This window comes from Salmo salar, chromosome 19 (assembly GCF_965601325.2).
Source record: "Salmo salar chromosome 19, fSalSal1, whole genome shotgun sequence".
NCBI classification, from domain to species: Eukaryota; Metazoa; Chordata; class Actinopteri; order Salmoniformes; family Salmonidae; genus Salmo; species Salmo salar.
The window spans coordinates 11,838,274-11,859,683 of record NC_138309.1 but is presented as its reverse complement, the minus strand read 5'-3'; the positions used below and the strand labels follow the sequence as shown (position 1 = coordinate 11,859,683).

General features: G+C 43.6%; 1 protein-coding gene across 2 annotated transcripts; it reads left to right on the top strand.

Annotated features, from left to right (window-relative positions):
• Positions 1-4,729: 4,729 nt before the first annotated feature.
• On the top strand, positions 4,730-17,955 carry si:dkey-118j18.2 (uncharacterized). 2 transcript variants are annotated; one of them, XM_014157209.3, is made up of 6 exons: positions 4,730-5,038; positions 9,942-9,972; positions 10,115-10,167; positions 10,330-10,489; positions 13,612-13,741; positions 15,672-17,955. In XM_014157209.3, the coding sequence occupies exons 3-6, from the start codon at positions 10,148-10,150 to the stop codon at positions 15,842-15,844; spliced, it is 483 nt and encodes a 160-aa protein (XP_014012684.1). In that variant the 5' UTR covers positions 4,730-5,038; positions 9,942-9,972; positions 10,115-10,147; the 3' UTR covers positions 15,845-17,955. The 2 variants fall into 2 exon arrangements, with proteins under 2 accessions (XP_014012684.1, XP_014012685.1); XM_014157210.3 differs by lacking the exon at positions 4,730-5,038 and adding an exon at positions 5,381-5,531.
• The last annotated feature ends 3,455 nt before the right edge of the window (positions 17,956-21,410 follow it).

The following is a 21,410-nucleotide window of genomic DNA, read 5'->3' as shown; positions in this document are numbered from 1 at the left end:
TGCCAGGTCCGCAGGGAGGCTAGTTTTCCTCCATTTCCGCTCGGCTGCCCGGAGCCCTGTTCTGTGAGCTCGCAATGAGTCGTCAAGCCACGGAGCAGGAGGGGAGGACCGAGCCGGTCGGGAGGATAGGGGACATAGAGAGTCAAAGGATGCAGAAAGGGAGGAGAGGAGGGTTGAGGAGGCAGAATCAGGAGATTGGTTGGAGAAGGATTGAGCAGAGGGAAGAGATGATAGGATGGAAGAGGAGAGAGTAGCAGGAGAGAGAGAGCGAACGTTGCGACGGCGCAATACCATCTGAGTAGGGGCAGAGTGAGTAGTGTTGGAGGAGAGCGAGAGGGAAAAGGATACAAGGTAGTGATCGGAGACTTGGAGGGGAGTTGCAGTGAGATTAGTAGAAGAACAGCATCTAGTGAAGATGAGGTCAAGCGTATTGCCTGCCTTGTGAGTAGGGGGGGACGGTGAGAGGGTGAGGTCAAAAGAGGAGAGGAGTGGAAAGAAGGAGGCAGAGAGAAATGAGTCAAAGGTAGACGTAGGGAGGTTAAAGTCACCCAGAACTGTGAGGGGTGAGCCATCCTCAGAAAAGGAACTTATACATTTTACATTTTTACATTTTAGTCATTTAGCAGACGCTCTTATCCAGAGCGACTTACAAATTGGTGCATTCACCTATAATATCCAGTGGAACAACCACTTTACAATAGTGCATCTAAATCTTTTAAGGGGGGGGGTTAGAAGGATTACTTTATCCTATCCCAGGTATTCCTTGAAGAGGTGGGGTTTCAGGTGTCTCCGGAAGGTGGTGATTGACTCCGCTGTCCTGGCGTCGTGAGGGAGCTTGTTCCACCATTGGGGTGCCAGAGCAGCGAACAGTTTTGACTGGGCTGAGCGGGAACTGTGCTTCCTCAGAGATAGGGAGGCGAGCAGGCCAGAGGTGGATGAACGGAGTGCCCTTGTTTGGGTGTAGGGCCTGATCAGAGCCTGAAGGTACGGAGGTGCCGTTCCCCTCACAGCTCCGTAGGCAAGCACCATGGTCTTGTAGCGGATGCGAGCTTCGACTGGAAGCCAGTGGAGAGAGCGGAGGAGCGGGGTGACGTGAGAGAACTTGGGAAGGTTGAACACCAGACGGGCTGCGGCGTTCTGGATGAGTTGTAGGGGTTTAATGGCACAGGCAGGGAGCCCAGCCAACAGCGAGTTGCAATAATCCAGACGGGAGATGACAAGTGCCTGGATTAGGACCTGCGCCGCTTCCTGTGTGAGGCAGGGTCGTACTCTGCGAATGTTGTAGAGCATGAACCTACAGGATCGGGTCACCGCCTTGATGTTGGTGGAGAACGACAGGGTGTTGTCCAGGGTCACGCCAAGGCTCTTAGCACTCTGGGAGGAGGACACAAGGGAGTTGTCAACCGTGATGGCGAGATCATGGAACGGGCAGTCCTTCCCCGGCATCAAGCTCATTGATGAACTCTCCAAGGGAACCTGGAGGGCGATAAATGGTAAGGATGTTAAGCTTGAATGGGCTAATGATTGTGACAGCATGGAATTCAAATGAGGAGATAGGCAGATGGGTCAGGGGAGAAAGAGAGAATGTCCACTTGGGAGAGATGAGGATTCCAGTGCCACCACCCCGCTGACCAGATGCTCTCGGGGTGTGCGAGAACACATGGTCAGACGAGGAGAGGGCAGTAGGAGTAGCAGTGTTTTCTGTGGTAATCCATGTTTCCGTCAGCGCCAAGAAGTCGAGGGACTGGAGGGTAGCATAGGCTGAGATGAACTCTGCCTTGTTGGCCGCAGACCGGCAGTTCCAGAGGCTGCCGGAGACCTGGAACTCCACGTGGGTCGTGCACGCTGGGACCACCAGGTTAGAGTGGCAGCGGCCACGCGATGTGAAGCGTTTGTATGGTCTGTGCAGAGGAGAGAACAGGGATAGACCGACACATAGTTGATAGGCTACAGGAGAGGCTACGCTAATGCAAAGGAGATTGGCATGAAAAATTATCTAAACAACTGGGGAAGCGAGAGCGCAGGGCCTCCCTCACTAACAATTCACTGAAACACTAAAACGCTCAAATATAACTTTTCTAGCTACCACTAGAAATTAAAATTGATGTAAACTACAGTGGTTCAATGTTTCCAGGAATAGGCTCAAACTTAGTTTATTCCGCTAGATAACTTGGTACAGTATTCTTCCGTGAAAACCCACCTAGTGCACCGTGTCCTATGACGCCGTAGCTAACTAGCTAACTAGCATCCTATAAACACACGGTTAGCACCAATACTTGGTAACAACAAGCTACCAATGGATCATTCGTGTCCGTGTCTAGTTCATAACGCAGAAGTAATTAAACGTTGGCTAGCTAACAAGTGGCCAACACATCTCAAATGTTCAGAAAGTTAAGCTTACGTTGCAAAAATCTTATTGACTAAAAAATGAGACAGCTAGCTGGTAGGGTTAGCTAGCTAGCAGTGGGCGCGTTGTAGACTGTTAGAAAATGTAGCTGGCTAGCTAACCTCGATAGTTACTCTGTACTACGCCTTTATCTTGATACAAAGACAACTATGTAGCTAGCTAACATTACACTAGTCAAATCGTTCCGTTGTAATGTATATAGTTTCTACAGTACTGCTAATTGGTAAAGTTGGCTAGCTAGCAGTGGCTGTGGTGTTATGGTGTTGACGCCGTTTCGAAAACGGCGCGAACGAACGAATACAGCTGGCTAGCTAACCTTGTTAGTTCCTCAGAGCTACACCTTTATCCTTGATACAAAAACAGCAGATACAACTATGTAGCTAGCTAACAATACACTAATCAAATCGTTCCAATGTAATGTAATGTAATGAAATGTAATATTACCCGCAGAGCGAGGTGCAGCACGACCACTCACTCCAGCATCCGGAAGTCACAGCACAACAGTGCGGTAGCAGAGAGAACAGTCTACGACTTGGGTGACTGGAGTCTTTGACAATTTTTTGGGCCTTCCGCTGACACCACCTAGTATATAGGTCCTGGATGGCAGGAAGCTTGGTCCCAGTGATGTACTGGGTCGTACGCACTACCCTCTGCAGCGCCTTACGGTCAGATGCCGAGCAGTTGCCATACCAGGTTGTGATGCAACCGGTCAGGATGCTCTGGATGGTGCAGCTGTAGAACTTTTTGAGGATCTGGGGACACGTGCCAAATCTTTTCAGTCTCCTGAGGGAAAAAAAAGTTATGGACACCAAAGAACTTGAAACTTGACCCGCTCCACTTCAGTCCTGTTGATGTTAATGGGAGCCTCCTTTTCCTATAGTCCACGATCAGCTCCTTTGTCTTGCTCACATTGAGTGAGAGGTTGTTGTCCTGGCACCACACTGCCAGGTCTCTGACCTCCCTATAGGCTCTCATCGTTGTCGCTAATCAGGGCTACCACTGTTGTGTAGTCAGCAAACTTAATGATGGTGTTGGAGTCGTGTTTGGTCACGCAGTCGTGGGTGAACAGGGAGTAGAGGAGGGAGCTAAGCAAGCACCCCTGAGGGGCCCCAATGTTGAGGATCAGCGTGGCAGATGTATTGTTGCCTACCCTTATAACCTGGGTGCAGCCCGTCAGGAAGTCCAGGATCCAGTTGCAGAGGGAGGCGTTTAGTCCCAGGGTCCTTAGGTTAGTGATGAGCTTTGTAGGCACCAGGTGTGATTGAGATTGCGTCATCTGTGGATCTGTTGGGGCAGTATGCGAATTGGAGTGGGTCTAGGGTTTCTGGCATGATGGTGTTGATGGTGTTGATGTGAGACATGACCAGCCTTTCAAAGCACTTCATGGCTACTGATGTGAGTGCTATAGCGCGGTAATCATTTAGGCAGGTTACCTTCGCTATTTCTTGGGCACAGGGACAATGGTGGTCTGTTTGAAACATGTAGGTATTACAGACTCGGCCAGGGAGAGGTTGAAAATGTCAGTGAAGACACTTGCCAGTTGGTCCGCGCATGCTTTGAGTACACGTCCTGGTAATCCGTCTGGCCTCGCGGCTTTGTGAATGTTGACCTGTTTAAAGGTCTTGCTCACATTGGCTATGGAGAGCGTGGTGGATGGAGTGAGGAAGCCCATTGTATCCATTCCACAGTTTTTTGATGACGAGTCTCTCCCTTCCTTCTCACGTTTATTTGGGTTTTATGAGATTCCCTGTGAGAGCTTTCATGCCCAAACCCATGCAGTGTTATACATGCAAAATATTTGGTCATGTGTCAAGTATATTTTTCATATGCCAGCTGAGCCTAAATGCTGCAGTTGTGGTGGTGAACATGCACCCGAATTTCTGAAGTGTCCTGTTAGGGTGAAGGAGACGGATGTAGCAAGAATAAGGGCTGTCCAGTAGATTCTATCCAGAGCTGGTGAGAAGAGTGGAAGAAAGGAGTGAAGTTGAAGTAATGGTAGTAGGAGTAGAGAGACCAGATTATATTCCTTGTCAAAAGAGGGATTCTGACATGTTGCACGTTAAGGAGGTGAACTTTGTAGTTTATTGCATTGGTTATCAACTGCAAAGTGCAAACAGAGGGAATCTGAGAAAAAACTTTTGGGGAACTCAAGGATTTTACTGCAGAGGCATTCCAAGGTATCCTGTCAATTAATGTTCCAACCTCACAGGCACCTGAGCCTGTTCATGGATGTGATTTGGACTGTGACTGAAGGAGTGGGATGTTTTTAAAATGTATTTTTGGTCTTTTGTATGATTTTTGGGTCCCCCATACAGTAGGTGGCAGCAATACACCAATAGGTGGTCTGCCATAACTTTGTAGAAGAAGCTACTACTCTTTGCTTTCGTTTTACGGTCTTACAAATGTTTAAATCGCAATGTTTGTAAGGAAAATAAACTTTGGAAATTGACAAGTAGTCAGTGGATTACCTCAGCATGCTGATTACACTAGACAGCGTTTGAATAAATTGTTGTTCACGCTATGCAAAAGCTAGCTGGCTAACATTCGCAAATGTCCTGCAAGCCACAGCTGAAATGAAAACATAATGACAAGCCTGGGTAGCAGTTCTGAGTGATATACTCCGCTGATACGGTAAGTAATTTATTAGTTCTGTTTAGCGAATTAGATAAGTTTACTATTAGCTAGCACGACGTAAACAACTGACTAGCAAACGTTAGCTAGCTAGTCTAATTAGTAGCTACATTAGCTAACTAGCTAGTATCCTTGCCTTGTAATACGTTCTTGCTAGCGAACTGTCCTCACTGGATTATAAATCTAACACCTAGCTAACGTTAGATACTTTAGACTGTTTTGGATTTGCTAGCTAGCTGGCCGTTTTTGTTTGTTTAACTCGTTGTGCTTTCTAGTAGTAGTTGACAGGCTAACTAGTTACGTTACTAGCCAAGTAAAACGCAACTCCACGATGTAATGAGAGTGGGCGGAGTATACCTCCTCCGACTACATCGAGTCACCCGCTGTCAGTCGATATGAGGAAACAGTCCGTGGTTGTATTTGTTTAACGTTTTATTAAAAAGTATAGATTTCAGCAAACAAATACTCGCAGCTACAGAGGGACAAGTACACGGTAAGGGTTTAAAGGTCAACTCCGACACGTTCTACGTTTGCGTTGTTATTATAAAGTATTTACTGATGTCCTAAACAGTTTTAGTGTAATTGTATGATTCCATGTCTATTGACTGTTTAGTGATGAGCAAAACCAGAAATTGCTTCTCTGTTACGTTTTTTTCAGTAGGATCCCTGAGATGACAAATACAATAAATTATGGTCGGTCATTTTCATCTATACAACTAGGGTGTTAGGGGTCAAAATGAAACCGTGGTTCTGGTGTTATACGCATGTATTCTATGTTATTGAGAAGCTTCCCAGGAACAGAGAACACTTTATTTCATCAGGATAGGATTTACCATTGCTTATATATATTTTCTCAAGCGAACAGAAAATATTCAAAAGGTCGCAGACTGGTCAATGTTAATCCCTAGTCAATAATGGCACCAAATTCTTAATTTCAACACGTTTTGTCCAATATCTGAAGATAGTTTGGTCATATTATTATGACATTTTCAAGGCTGATGTAGAACACATAGTTGATTCAAATAAAAGTAAGATGTATTAAATTAAACTGCAATATTATGGAAATGTAGCACTTAATATGCAAATGAGGCAGTATGGAATACATAGGCCTACTGACAGTAATTTAAGACTAATAATTTAAGGTAGGGTGGTCATGCACTACATGGCCAAAAGTATGTGGACACCTGCTCGTCGAACATCTCATTCCAAAGTCATGGGCACTAATATGGAGTCCCCCCTTTGCTGCTATAACAGCCTCCATCCACTCTTCTGGGAAGGCTTTCCACTAGATGTTGGAACATTGCTGCGGGGATTTGCTCCCATTCAGCCACAAGAGCATTAGTGAGGTCGGGTACTGATGTTGGCCGATTAGGCCTGGCTCGCAGTCGACATTCCAATTAATTCCAAAAATGTTCGATGGGGTTGAGGTCAGGGCTCTGTGCAGGCCAGTCAAGTTCTTCCACACCAGCGACAATTAGGCTAAAAATAAATACCATTGAAGTGAATGTAACTTTGCTATTCACAAACTAATTTGCAAAAAGTAGTATGAAAAGTTGCATTATAATTTCATAAGTTGTTACAAACTCTGTTTTGCAAAAAGCATGAATATTTGTTAGTAATATTGTGGCTTACTTCTAAGGTAAGCATAAACCTGAGTTGGCTTACATTGTAATGTTTGGTGTTGATGAGTTACTCTAGTGATGGGAGGATAAACTGCATTGTTTCCAGTAAATAATTATCCTTGGCTGAGACAGTGATTTGCCTGGTAGTAGTAACCTGCACAGGTAAATAAAGGTAAACCATTTTTATTAATTTTTTAAGATAGATGGAACACATTTTCAATTCACTGGTATTTAGGGATGTTTTTATCGATTGTAGGGCTGTAACCACTGCATTCTGGTAGAATTAATAAAATCATCAAACACAAAATTTGCTGCTGGCACAATACAGCCGCTGCAGAGCAGTGCTGCCTCTCACCAAGAGCGTTACCTCAGCGAACGGCATCAAGCCAACAAACACTCCCTCGCACAGCTAGCTAGCATCTCATCATGAAAAGGGGTGGTACCAATCCCTAATAACCCATACACCAAAATGTAGCTACGAAGCTCTACTTGGTGACATGCTATGTTTTTTATGTGTCTCTGAAAACACCTGAATGACCGAAGGGAAAACATTTTACCTTTTTATATTTCAGTCCAATGACATATGATGAACGTAAAACCTCAGGACTTTCCCATACCTGTTGGCAATACAATGTCACATCGATCTTACTCTGCGATGGGTATTCCTCACTCTACCAAAGAGCAAATTTGAACACATCAACACACCGATTTCATGGCTTTCATAAAAAAGACTCTGTCACAGAATTGAATGTTCTAAGCACAGGACTTACATTACATTTGGGCTCCTATCATGTAAATATCAGAAAAACACTATTTCGATTTTTAACAACTTCCACATTCATGTTTTCAAATGATTTATGTATTTTGACTACATTATTGACATTTTAGTGAAAATGTACACTGCTCAAAAAAATAAAGGGAACACTTAAACAACACAATGTAACTCCAAGTCAATCACACTTCTGTGAAATCAAACTGTCCACTTAGGAAACAACACTGATTGACAATACATTTCACATGCTGTTGTGCATTTGGAATAGACAACAGGTGGAAATTATAGGCAATTAGCAAGACACCCCCAATAAAGGAGTGGTTCTGCAGGTGGGGACCACAGACCACTTCTCAGTTCCTATGCTTCCTGGCTGATGTTTTGGTCACTTTTGAATGCTGAGCTGTGGCAATAAGGTTTGCTGTGTCTGTCAGCGTAGTGTCCAGAGCATGGAGGTGCTACCAGGAGACAGGCCAGTACATCAGGAGACGTGGAGGAGGCCGTAGGAGGGCAACAACCCAGCAGCAGGACCGCTACCTCCGCCTTTGTGCAAGGAGGAGCAGGAGAAGCACTGCCAGAGCCCTGCAAAATGACCTCCAGCAGGCCACAAATGTGTATGTGTCTGCTCAAACGGTCAGAAACAGACTCCATGAGGGTGGTATGAGGGCCTGACGTCCACAGGTGGGGGTTGTGCTTACAGCCCAACACCGTGCAGGACGTTTGGCATTTGCCAGAGAACACCACGATTGGCAAATTCGCCACTGGCGCCCTGTGCTCTTCACAGATGAAAGCAGTTTCACACTGAGCATGTGACAGATGTGACAGAGTCTGGAGACGCCGTGGAGAACGTTCTGCTGCCTGCAACATCCTCCAGCATGACCGGTTTGGCGGTGGGTCAGTCATGGTGTGGGGTGGCATTTCTTTGGGGGGCCGCACAGCCCTCCATGTGCTCGCCAGAGGTAGCCTGACTGCCATTAGGTACCAAGATGAGATCCTCAGACCCTGTGTGAGACCATATGCTGGTGCGGTTGGCCCTGGGTTCCTCCTAATGCAAGACAATGCTGGACCTCATGTGGCTGGAGTGTGTCAGCAGTTCCTGCAAGAGGAAGGCATTGATGCTATGGACTGGCCCGCCCGTTCCCCAGACCTGAATCCAATTGAGCACATCTGGGACATCATGTCTCGCTCCATCCACCAACGCCACGTTGCACCACAGACTGTCCAGGAGTTGGCGGATGCTTTAGTCCAGGTCTGGGAGGAGATCCCTCAGGAGACCATCCGCCACCTCATCAGGAGCATGCCCAGGCGTTGTAGGGAGGTCATACAGGCACGTGGAGGCCACACACACTACTGAGCCTCATTTTGACTTGTTTTAAGGACATTACATCAAAGTTGGATCAGCCTGTAGTGTGGTTTTCCACTTTAATTTTGAGTGTGACTCCAAATCCAGACCTCCATGGGTTGATAAATTGGATTTCCATTGATTATTTTTGTGTGATTTTGTTGTCAGCACATTCAACTATGTAAAGAAAAAAGTATTTAATAAGATTACTTCTTTCATTCAGATCTAGGATGTGTTGTTTAAGTGTTCCCTTTATTTTTTTGAGCAGTATATTTGATCACTGCTGTTTTTTGTAGAATTCTTGCATAGTGTCCATTGTTTGTCGAATATCGTTATTTTAAAATTTTTTGACATATATTACGACATGCACTGAGTGTATAAAACATTAGGACCACCTTCCTAATATTGAGATGCACCCCATAGTCCCTCAGAACAGCCTCAATTATTCGGGGCAAGATGTCAAGCGTTCCACAGGGATGCTGGCCAATGTTGACTCCAATGCTTCCCACAGTTGTCAAGTTGGCTGGATGTCCTTTGGGTAGTGCACCATTCTTGATACACGGGAAACTGTTGTGTGAAAAACCCAGCAACACTGCAGTTCTTGACACACTCAAACCGGTGCGCCTGGCACCTACTACCATAACCTGTTCAAAGGCACTTAAATCTTTTGTCTTGCCTATTCACCCTCTGATTGGCACACACACACAATCCATGTCTCAAGGCTTAAAAATCCTTCTTTAACCTGTCTCCTCCGCTTCATCTACACTGATTTTAAATTAATTTAACAAGTGACATCAATAAGGGATCATAGCTTTCACCTGGTCATTATGTCATGGAAAGAGCAGGTGTTCCTAATGTTTTATATACTCAGTGTAATAATAGCTTATTAACTGGTTATAAAGTGGTATTGTCCTTTTAAGAAGTATCGACCTTCGGCGACTCGGTGTATTCGGAGATGCAGTACACACAGTCTCGTCTCCGCTCAACTCCGTTGATGTGAAGTACATGGTGGAGTTGAGTTTTACTTGGCTGGCTAGCTACATGGTTGGAGGAGTAACAGCCTGTAGTTTGAAGTGCCTCTCCCACGAGTTAATGGTGTTTAAAACCACACAACATCCCTTGGATCGGATGTTGAACTGTTACTCACATTGTGCCACGTGTGTCTTGCAGATTGAACGGGACTCCTTTATTCTTCACAGAGGTGACGTAGCTATGGTTTCCATTCTGAGTTTTCCATTTGGGTTTACAGTAAACAAATTCTCTGTCATCTTGTTTTAGAAGAACACACACAGTGGGCTGTGCCTCTGGAAATGTCTAAACACTGCTTTGGTTTTGTGTTTCAGGGACCATGATACCCTGCAACTAGTGATCTCAATATGGAGTTGTACTGGTACATGTAAGTAGCTAGCTAGTTGCATTTCTATTCTACTTCTTTTGCATTCACTTCAATTCACATGATGCAGTAGGATTTGATGGATAGAATTACAATGTGAACAACATTAACTTCAGCATAAGACATTATTGCTGCTACTTCTCTCTCTCTTCTGTGTACCTTCAGAGTGGTCATCGTATTCATCATCATCAAGATCTTCTTCTACGTGTGCTGGTACCGCTCACGTCAGAGACAGCTGGCAGCGTACCTCAACAACCCTCGTAATGCCCAGATAGTCATCGTGGGAGGGAGGGCCTATCTGCATCAGACGTGTGAGAGACCGAATGTAAGTATCAGTGGTTCTTCTACATCTTTGTTATTGGGGCATCAAACCAGGGCCATGGATGGACACAATACAAGGCTGATTATGTACAAGTAATTGTATACCAATTAGCAACCAATTTGACTAGGTTTGGGGGGAGGTGGCATCTTGTTTGCAACATGGTTCTCAGGCACACATTCTGAGAAAAGAAATGGGGATGCAGACCTACTAATTCAGGTTATTCAGAGACTAGATTCACATTATTTTGTTCCAGTCATGCGCAGGGAAGCATATCATATTGACTCTGAGTAAAGAAGAAGAGGGCAGGAGGGTTGCTAAAGGTTGCCCTTTCAGAGGTTTGTGAGTTGGTGTGTTGGTGGGTGGGCAGTTTGTGTTCCTGAAAGTGCTTGTGGTTTTAGATGAGTTACTTTCACTCAGAATGACTGAGAATGGGAGGCTTTCTCACTGTGTCGATTACTCAGCTTCCCACCAGTCTTGTGTTTAACAGCAGGTTGACTCTTTGTTTATTAGGTGTGTATGCTCATGTATGTGTTTAGTTTGTGTGTGTTTGTGTGCACGTACGGGTGTGTTTGTGTGTGAGACGGTGTCCTTGCTAAAATGTCAGGGCTCTGGAAGCTCTCATGGCTTTGTGAAGCAGTGCAAGGGCTACAATGAATGTGTGTGAGCCAATGTTGGGGTAGGTTTTTCTACCGGTGACTGTCCAGCACTTGTAAAATCTAACCCAAGCCTGTGAAAGTCTCTGAGCCAATAGGGACAGCTAAGATGGACGGGGCAAGAGAAGTGCCTTAGAGAATAGGACGGACCACCACTCTATACATCTTGTTTCCGGAGTTTTCAAAGTGACATTCATGCAACTTCTGCATTCCTTTGTTGTACTGGCCAGGGACTTCTCCCTAAACACCAAGTGTTACCATCTGTTGTGGATTTATTGTCCTCGGTGGACTAATATCTCTAGAACCACTGACCTGTGACTTTGATGTTTTCATAGACAAGTCTGGGAGAAGACTTCAAAACCAAGGTTGCATTATAGAAACTGACATTAGCCCTACTTCCAGTACGTTCTGCCTTTGTGTTCTGCGGAGGTTCTTAGAACACGTTTTAACAGCTCTTCGTAGAACACCTGGAAGTAATCTCCATGAATCAAAACCCGGCTCAAACGATCTATGAGGGAACAAATTCAACATCTCTCTCTCCGACTCCTCTGCTGTCCCTTTTAATAGCGCTCAGAACGGTTCCATACTATCCTGGCCTAGGTCTATATCCTTCTGATTGACTGGATAGAAAGAGCACTGTTACGTGAATAAAGGACTGCAAATGCTGTTACTCAAAAAATGCCTTGCCTTTACTGAATTACTATTGGTGCCCCTTGTCTTCCAGGTTAGTTTTTAGGCTATTTATAGCGTAGCTTTCTCATGGCGGAAATGCCCCAATTCTAAGAATGAGGTCTGTAGTCGTTAAGGGGAGATTCCAGCCTCTAGCTAGCTCTTCTTGGAAGCTTTCCCCAGTAATGACACTACTGTATCTGCTTTAGTATATCTGCCTTTGATCTGATTTGAACATTTGGTTTGAACAGAAGCCTGTTCTGTTTTTGATTGTTAGTGTAGTTGGACCCGAAATGAAACAGCTCTACAAGGAAACCAAGTTCAAATAACAACTGTAGATTTTTGTACATGATGAGCAGACCTTACAGTTCTGTTAGGCTGGAATTAGAATTAGGGATGCACGTTTCGGTCAATTTTACCGCCGACTAACCGACTCTCATTAACTGGTCAACAAACAGTAAAAAGAAAATCCAAGCAGTAACATGACGTGACCAACAGAAAATTCTATGCATGCATACACAGACATTTGTAATTAGAATGGAAACATGCAACAATATCAAGCCTATCACCTTACAGTCAAAAGGCTATAGCCTATTATTGAACATCCAACTCCTGTAATGACCAGCTAATAAAACGTTGATTTCAAATATTCGCCAAAATCCAATTCGCGAGAAAACACTGTTCTCAAAAAACTGCAGTTGATTGAGAAATAAAAATTGTATCTATTTTTAATTGTGGCCATCAAAACTGTTTTTAACCCTCGATTTTCATTCATAAATATTTGTTGCGCAATGACTGCTTGTAAGCCCAGTCATTGCGCAACAAATAATTATGAATGAAAATCGAGGGTTAAAAACACTTTTGATGGTCACAATTAAAAATAAATACCATTTTTATTTCTCAATCAACTGCCGTTTCACTCCAGTACTAGCTTTTTGAGAACAGGTGTTAGGCTATTCCGCTCCTCAAACTAGACTCCCTATGCTGTGAGCATGTGATAAGTAAGATGCATGGTGACAAACAAAAATACATGTGCCAAGTTTAATTCCACTAAATTATGCAAATGAACCTATAGACCAATAAGCATTATATAGTTTTTGCCGATTAACCGTTAACATGCCTAACTAGAATGTAAGAATTAGAATGTCAGTCAGAATGTAGCTGTGCTCGGAACAGAACCCAGGTAAAGCTGAGTGTTCTAACCCTGTGATTCCACCTGGTCCTTTTCAGCCACACCCCAGTGAGCCAGCTTGAATGATCTTTTGCACTCCATTCCAAGCCTTTACTGCCTCACTGCTTTAGTACAACCCCTCTCTGGCTCACCTCAACCTACTTCTCTTTTTTGTTTTCCACCCCATCTCCTCTTTCAGTCTTCTAGTCTAAAGCATGATACTCCCTGTTTAGAGTGTAATGGAATGTTCAGCAAGGAGGCCCTCGAGCCATCCATAACTGCAGCAGGCAGGCAGCAGCCTCCCTGAAGGGCTCTGGAGACAGGCCAGGGGGGAGACCAGAGACAGGTTGCATCCCAAATAGCACCCTATTCCCTATAAAGTGCATTACTTTTGACTGGGACCCATATGGCTCTGGTCAAAAGTAGTGCACTATATCGGGAATAGTGAGCCATTTAGGGCGCAGTTTGAGAGGGAGGGAGAGAGACGGGGAGATGCAGGGTGAAGATTCTGTCTTTTGGCAACTAGTGAGCTTTTGCTTCTGTTTAGCTTGTGTTTATCATCACACTCCAGTTGAGAATGAAAGTGTGCGTGTGTGTGGTATTAATTCTTTCTCTCTTTCTCTCCCCCCCAGACGTCTATCTGGCCCAGTTGGTATGGGGTTCAGGATGAGGAGTCAGTGGGCGAGCCTTCCACCTCTCCCCCCCCGGCAGCATCCTTCTCTCACATGGACATGCCTCCACCATACGAAGCCGTCTCTGGAGGTAACACATGCAGGATATGGTTAGGTGACGAGACACCACTTAAAGTCGTACATGTCTTATCTAAAGAAGGGGCTAACGTTACATTTAGAGTTGATGGCTTTTATCTCTCACAAATACTACAGCCTACTCAAGATTGCATTGGAGCTACTTAATAAGGCTACCTTAAGCCTGTCTTCACCACTATGTTTAGCTCACTTAGCTAACTCCTTCAGTGTGGTTGTTCATTCAGCCATCCTGGTGCTGAGGTCTTGAGCCTTGAGGCAGCAGCCTTACAGACCACAGGGACAAACAGGGCCATATTCATTAGTGTATACCGTTCAACTTGTTTTGGAACAGAAAATATTTTGCAACAACAACAAGTTTCCTACTGGACAAGTTGAAGTAGTCCCTCCCCGTTTCTGTCTGTTTGCTTCGGTTTGGTCCCTAGTGAACACAACCCATGAGAGAAAAAGCACACATCTCCCAGTATAATAGCACTGCTTGGCTGGCCATCTGGTACCACTGCCAAAAGGCTTGTTTTAGGCCCGTCACAGCCACACTGCTGCCAAAGATACACCATCTTACCCTGTTGAAAGGAGTGATTACGCACATCCAGCCATAACACAGGAGCTGGAGACAAAAAATGACTCCTTGTTTGCTCTTCCCAGAAGCGCTCTTTAGTGAGACAATTACATCATTTCTAACAGCATGGTCTTCGTCACATTCAAAAGGGGAGTGTTCTTTCCCTCATATCCCAGTCACTATTGCCACCAGTGGTTCCTGACTACAGTAGCAGGCAAGATGCAAAGGAACCAAGCTCTGGTAGCCCCATTTTAAAATGAATGAGGACTTCCCTGCTTGACTGCACTGTCACTTAGATCTTTAGTGCTTAGATCACTCACCCTGAGTGATTGTGTGTGTTCTGTATCAAAGACACCGTTACCCCTCAGATCTCTCTATGATCACAGAGCCTCCTCCACTCACACATGTAGCTGATGTCAGTGTTAGTACCAGGACCAGTGTGTGGGTTTGTCTCTTTCCTTGTCATAAATACACTGTCAAAAGTACCTTATTATTCCCCCCTCCTCCTGCGTTGCCTGGTGTTCTAGCGCTCAGGAGTGAAGTCTCCCCTAGGTACAGATCTAGAATCAGTTTCCCCTCCCCCAATTCTAACCTTAACCCTTAGTGGGCAAAATGCTAAACTGACCCAAGATCAGCATCTAGGAGCAACTTTACCCTAAACCGGTTCTAGCCAGCTCACTGAACAGTAACAGGATGTGGTAGGGGAGGATATGAGTCTGTTGAGTGGTTACTTCCTCCTATGATCTCTCAAACTATATTCTCTAGGATGATGCCAAATAGAGGTATGTAGAAGTTGTGTGTACACTTTTTTTTTTTTTATTCCAAAGTACTGTAAAACTTCTATTTAGACATTTATTTGTTTCCACTGCCGAGCTGGCCGGTGCGTATGGGAGGCTGGCATTTTAATATCACTCGAGGTGTGGAAGTTCCTCTACAGCTACTGTAATTAATACGTTCTGTCACCGGTAGCCCTGTGAAATATTTAAAACAGTGGTTGCATTTAGAACGCACTGCAAATGTTACAAAAGGGGAGAACTGGTCTTTTTTTCCCGCTGCTTAGACAGACTTGTGTTTTGACATGCAGGGATCAATCATTTGATACCAGGTGGCAATGCTGTGACATTCTACTGGAGCAGACGAGCCAAATTTGTGCATGTCATTTCACTTTTTTGACCCGGCGCTTATAAGCGGCCAGCATTTATTTGCTAAAATTAAAAACGATGTCCAGCGTTTGTTGGAGACTGAGTTTTAAGAATGTTTGCCGACCATCGTAATATTCTTTAGTTTCTTTTTTCTTTAGACTGCACACAGATGTTCATGGCACCGCTCTGTATTTCTGCCTATTGACCTCTAACCTCTTAACCCACAGCTGATGACCTGAAACCTCCTCCGTATAGCGAGGTTGCCCACAGCGACGCCATGGACACTTCTCGCCCCTCCCACCACGCCCTTCTTCCTCCCCCTCTCTCTGAGGTTGGAGACTCTGCTAGCATCATCAGCGAAGCTCCGCCTCCATACACCCCCCAGCCCCAACCAGCATGAGGGCCCTGTCAACTCCAGCCAATCACACTCGGAGGACCGACCCAGCTAGACCAATCACAAACTCTGATGCTGACTGACTCTTTACCGCCTTTCCAAGTGCTGTCCTCCTCCCTGCCTTCTCACCTCAGCGATCCCTGCCAGCTATGCTCACTCACTAAACCGAGAGGGCAGACTGTTGTTTTGGTTTTCTAGGTTTTAAAACAGTTTTCTATTTTCTACTGTTTGAAAGTGATTTATTGTGATGAAGAATATGATAAATAATAAGATATAATGTTGTGGAGTTGATGGGAGTTTGACTGCTGGACAACTCTTCCCTCGGACACCCCACTGCATCATGGGAAGAAGAGAAAGAGGGCAGAGGGAGAGATTTACACAACAGCCAGCAGTGGAGAGGATAAAAGGCAACAATAACGTCCAATATCTAATGAGTCCAATGACGGCTTTTAGTGCTTCGTCTAGACACCCATTCCAGTGTCCCCATCAGAGTTCTATACTAAGCACCTTCTCAGAACTGATTTAAAAGAGACTATTCGACAGGCCTTTATCTGTAACATCCAACAGCATTTGCCTTAGAGATTGAGAGAGAGATCGATGCATTTCCAAGAAATCTACCGGATGAAAGAACCATGTTGGAAAAATGTAGTGGTTGAATGTGATGATTATTGTACAGTCACAGAATAATAATAATGGTTAACATCTTCAGTCCATCGGAGCTCCATCCCCTCTTCACTCTGTCAGTGGCTTGGTTATGCCATTTTGGCTATTATGTCATAAATGTTCTGTTATTGCGTCATTCCAGGGGCCAGGAGTTTTTGTGTTTTTCTAGTCAGGTCATATAGTTAGGAAAATTCCTAACCGAAGTCATATCCATTCATTGAAGATTGCTGCTGTGTCAATGCATTTACTGTAACCCCACAGACTATGTCCCAATTACAGTGAGCTCCAAAAGTATTGGTACAGTGTCACATTTGAGTTGTTTTGGCTCTGTAATCCAGCACTTTGGATTTGAAATGATACAATGACTGAGGTTAAAGTGCAGACTGTCAGCTTTAGGGTATTTTCATCCACTCCAAAATGACACAATATATTATTTACCATTCATTTCTATTGGGCACAAAATCATCTGAAATGCAACTAAAACAACCAGCAAATGCACCCAACAAATTTGTAGAGTCACAAGTTTGATGTAGTCATTGCATGTTGTGAATATGGCACCAAATACTTAACTTTTTACTACTTTAATACACATATAAGTGAAATAGTCCCAATATGTTGGGTCCCCTAAAATGTGGTGACTAATGTACAAAAAGTGCTGTCATTTCTAAACGGTTCACCCGATGTGGATGAAAATACCCTCAAATGAATGCTGACTGTCTGCACTTTAACTTCAGTCATTGTATTATTTCAATCCAAAGTGCTGGAGTACAGAGCAAAAACAACAACAAATGTGTCACTGTCCCAATACCTTTTGGAGCTCACTCTAAATCTCCTTCCTCCCAAAGTGTGCATTTGTTCGTTACCCTTCACAGATTTGAAGGAAATGACTGCTCTAAGTTGGTGGAAACTCCCACTAGCCCATGCCTCCACCAATCCAATGCTTTTAGATTTGTAGCAAGTAGTGAACGAGTGCACACTTCAGGAGAAAGGAGATATTATTGGGACGAACCGTTAGTATCCCAACTCTGGTTCCTTCCTTCCCTTGGCTGTAAATGGATGAGCTAACAGGCCTGATCATGATGACCTTTCAACATAGGTTTTTGGTGTGTTTACAAAGACAAACAAACAATAACAATGTTGTAAAATGTGTAGTAAAAAATACTGTGGGAACTTTGAGGAAGTAATCTAGAGACCCATTTGAAACAACTTTAAGCATAGAATAGAAAGGTTGCAGATGAGTTTAAAATGACTTTAAATTATATTGTTATATGATTATGATAATCTTCCATTTTGTGGCGACAAATCAGTGTGTCTCCGTCCCTAACCTTGCCACATGCATTATGGGAAGTTTAACCCAGTTTGATTCTGCATTTCTGAGACTTGATTTTGTTGTTGGGTATTCATACATTTTGGGGATTAATCAATTGTACATTAAACATATGATTATATTCATATCTCGTTTCTGGTGTTTGTCTTTTTACAGCGCAAATACATTTTTTCACCGTAGCTAGGTTTCCATCCAATCGGTGGCTGATTTTACTGCGGATATTCTAATATCCCCATAAAAACAATATGCACATTTTCCAACCAGAGAAGTTTCCATCAAGTTGACTTATGGATAAATATCTGTGCGTGATGAGGTAGTGCACATAATAAATAAAATATAAACTTTTGAGGTTAAATGGGTTTCCAACGTATTTTAAACTTGACAGAGTGATTTGTTCCCCCCCCCCCCCCCCCAAAAAAAAGATGTTATAGTGATCTCTTGATATCTGGAAACTCCCTTTGGTGACTGCCATTTGTCAATTCCAGTGTTATGAGACTGATGGTTTCTCAACACAGATGATTTGATAAAAGTCACAGCCCTTATTTTAAGTGTTTATAAAATCCCCTGTTGGAAAAATGAATGGTGGAAAAATGATTGGAACCATTGGACCATTCCCCTGTTTGAGGTTTTATGGGTATTATGACACCTCCACTATGGGCTCTATGGGTGAAACTTGATATCAAGAAATTGCCCTAATTGAGTCTGAAATTACACCCTTTGTTCCTGTCCACTATTCCCCCTCAACCAGTGGTGATATTTTTGAGCCACTAGGGGGAGGTATTGCTCTGTTTGATTTGAACCAAGCCACTGTCAGGGTCTCTTTGGCAGGGAGTAGCCTTGTCTACAGGCACCAACTGTTGACCCTGTTTCTCAGGGCTAGTTTATATTATGGTTTTTGTCCTGTCTGTTTTATTTTCCTCTTGACGGATAGAGCTAATTCTAATCAGATTGGCTTTAGATTGCTCATATTATTCTGGATCAGTGGATTTGAAAACAGTAGACTATTTATTGGTGGGTGTGTGCTGGTGCGTGGGTGGGTGGGTGACTGCTAAGTATAGTGACTAGTAAATGGTAAACAGACAATGCCGTTCCCAGAGGCGTGGGTGGCAGTGATAGTTTCACCCAGCGCACGATGCCACTGCTGCCTGCACTCAATGATTTCTTTTTAATTGGCAGGACAAATAAATGCCCCTAAAAGGGATACACTCACATATTCAAACACACCTCTTACTAATAGCATATGTATGAGAAGAAGTTACACTTTTTCAGTTGGAAACTTTACAAACAAGCAGTGTAGCTAGAAACGAATTGCATGCCACAGATATCTATCTCAAGGTTTCCTAACATAGATTAAGTTGCCTTTCCTCTCCGAGGTTCTGAATAGGACATATTGCCCTTGGCTATTTTATATATTCATCTCATCTAGTTGACAATTCACATTAATCAATGTTAGGTAGCGTAGGTGTAGAGCTAAATTAGTTGTGTATGCTGTGTTTGTCCTTGTCTAAATGTGAGGCAGTGTAGCATCACTTTAATTAAGGCACTCCTCAGGGCTGAAAGGCCTCAACATTACAGTTCACAGTCCTGCACTAGATTGTGTTTCAGACAGACACTTAAGGCCACCGACTTCAATGTTTTTGATTCCTCTTCCTGAGAACTTTGGGTTGGAGCTGGAGATATGCACATAGAAGGGAATAGGAGTTTTGGAAAAAACACCTACATGCATAATTGGACATACACACACACACACACACACACACACACAGTCTGACACGAGGCAGGGAAGGTCGTTTGTGCTTGTCACCTCAGCAGTACACCACACTGACTCCCACATGAAAAATAATATGTTCAGTTTAGGTGAAATGTTTACGTTGTAAGAAATTCATGTCTGCAATCCATACTCACTAAATGTGACATTTCTTTCATAAGCAATAAATTAAAAGGTGACACATGGGAGTTGGGAGGCTATTTCAGTTGGGTTTTTAAGGAGGGATATTAGATATAGGCTACGTCCCAAATGTCAAACTATTCCCTACATAGTGTACTACTTTTGACCACAGCCGTATGGACCCTGGTGAAAAGTATTGTACTATAAAGGGAATAGGTTGCCATTTGAGATGCAGAAGTAGTCTTACACCTCCCCACCACACAGCTCCGCACATGACATTTGTATAAATCCTCTGAGAATCATTGACAGCTTGAGAATCAATGAATAATTACAGAGACATGAATTCAAATTAAGATTGGGTTTTGTTTTTGTCATTGGGGCTCAGGATAGGGTATTGCTCTCGAATACCCTGCCTAAGGTACCTATCAAATGTCAAGTATTTTTGGAGAGGTATTTGGCATCCATGGAAATACCACACCTTGGGTTTTTTAATTCCGCACGAGAGCACATTCCTGCCAGGGGTGAGGATGGATAAAGTGTTGAGAGCTTTTTGTTATTTTTCTTCTCCCCTAAATAATTTCAGTTACGGACGCCCATGAGTACCATGACTAAAGATAATATTTTAAACGGTTTAAGATGTTATTTCACTGTGCAGGAACAATATAACTTTTCCCCTCTCGCAACAAACTGATATTTGAGCTAATGTCTGATGCAAAGATCGATTAAAGTCCAACTTGTCAAAAAATAAACCAAAATTTCCTTATTAGCCTGTCAGCGGCACTACATTTTCAGTAATTGGCTTAATTTGCAGTAATCGTTCTGCTTTGGAAATTAACAGCAGGCACACACACACACGCATACTGTACACACAAACACGCTAAACTAAGAGATGGCCAGCCAAACTCCTGTCAGCTCTGTTGGTCTGGGCAACAATTGATTGACTTTTGAAACACACACACACACACACACACACACACACACACACACACACACACACACACACACACACACACACACACACACACTCACAGAAATGTATTGGCTTAAGTATGTGATATGCAACAGCAGTAATATGAAGAGTTTGTCCTCATCTCCCTATTCATTAAATCACAGTGTTCTCCTCAGACAACCTGCCAATAGACACTTAATGCCTTCCCCTTGCGTCACAGGAACTTAGGTACAGCAAGCACATACAGTGCCTTGCAAAAGTATTCATCCCCCTTGGTGTTTTTCCTATTTTGTTGCATTACAACCTGTAATTTAAATGGATTTTTATTTGGATTTCATGTAATGTACATACACAAAATAGTCCAAACTGGTGAAGTGAAATGAAAAAAAGAACTTGTTTAAAAATGAAAAATTAAATAAAATAAAAAAGTGGTGCGTGTACATGCTATGATGCCCCTAAATAAGATCTGGTGCAACCAATTACCTTCAGAAGTCACATAATTAGTTAAATAAAGTCCACATGTGTGCAATCTAAGTGTCATGATCTGTCACATGATCTCAGTATATATACACCTTTTCTGAAAGGCCCCAGAGTCTGCAACACCACTAAGCAAGGGGCACAACCAAGCAAGTGGCACCATGAAGACCAAGGAGCTCTCCAAACAGGTCAGGGACAAAGTTGTGAAGTACAGATCAGGGTTGGAAACTTTGAACATCCCACGGAGCACCATTAAATCCATTATTCA

Excerpts from the sequence above, each read along its gene's own strand:
- si:dkey-118j18.2 (XM_014157209.3), top strand. The coding sequence starts at position 10,148 with ATGGAGTTGTACTGGTACAT. Across the intron at positions 10,490-13,611 it reads AGACGTGTGAGAGACCGAAT|ACGTCTATCTGGCCCAGTTG; the intron begins GTAAGTATCAGT and ends TCTCCCCCCCAG. Across the intron at positions 13,742-15,671 it reads ATACGAAGCCGTCTCTGGAG|CTGATGACCTGAAACCTCCT; the intron begins GTAACACATGCA and ends CTTAACCCACAG.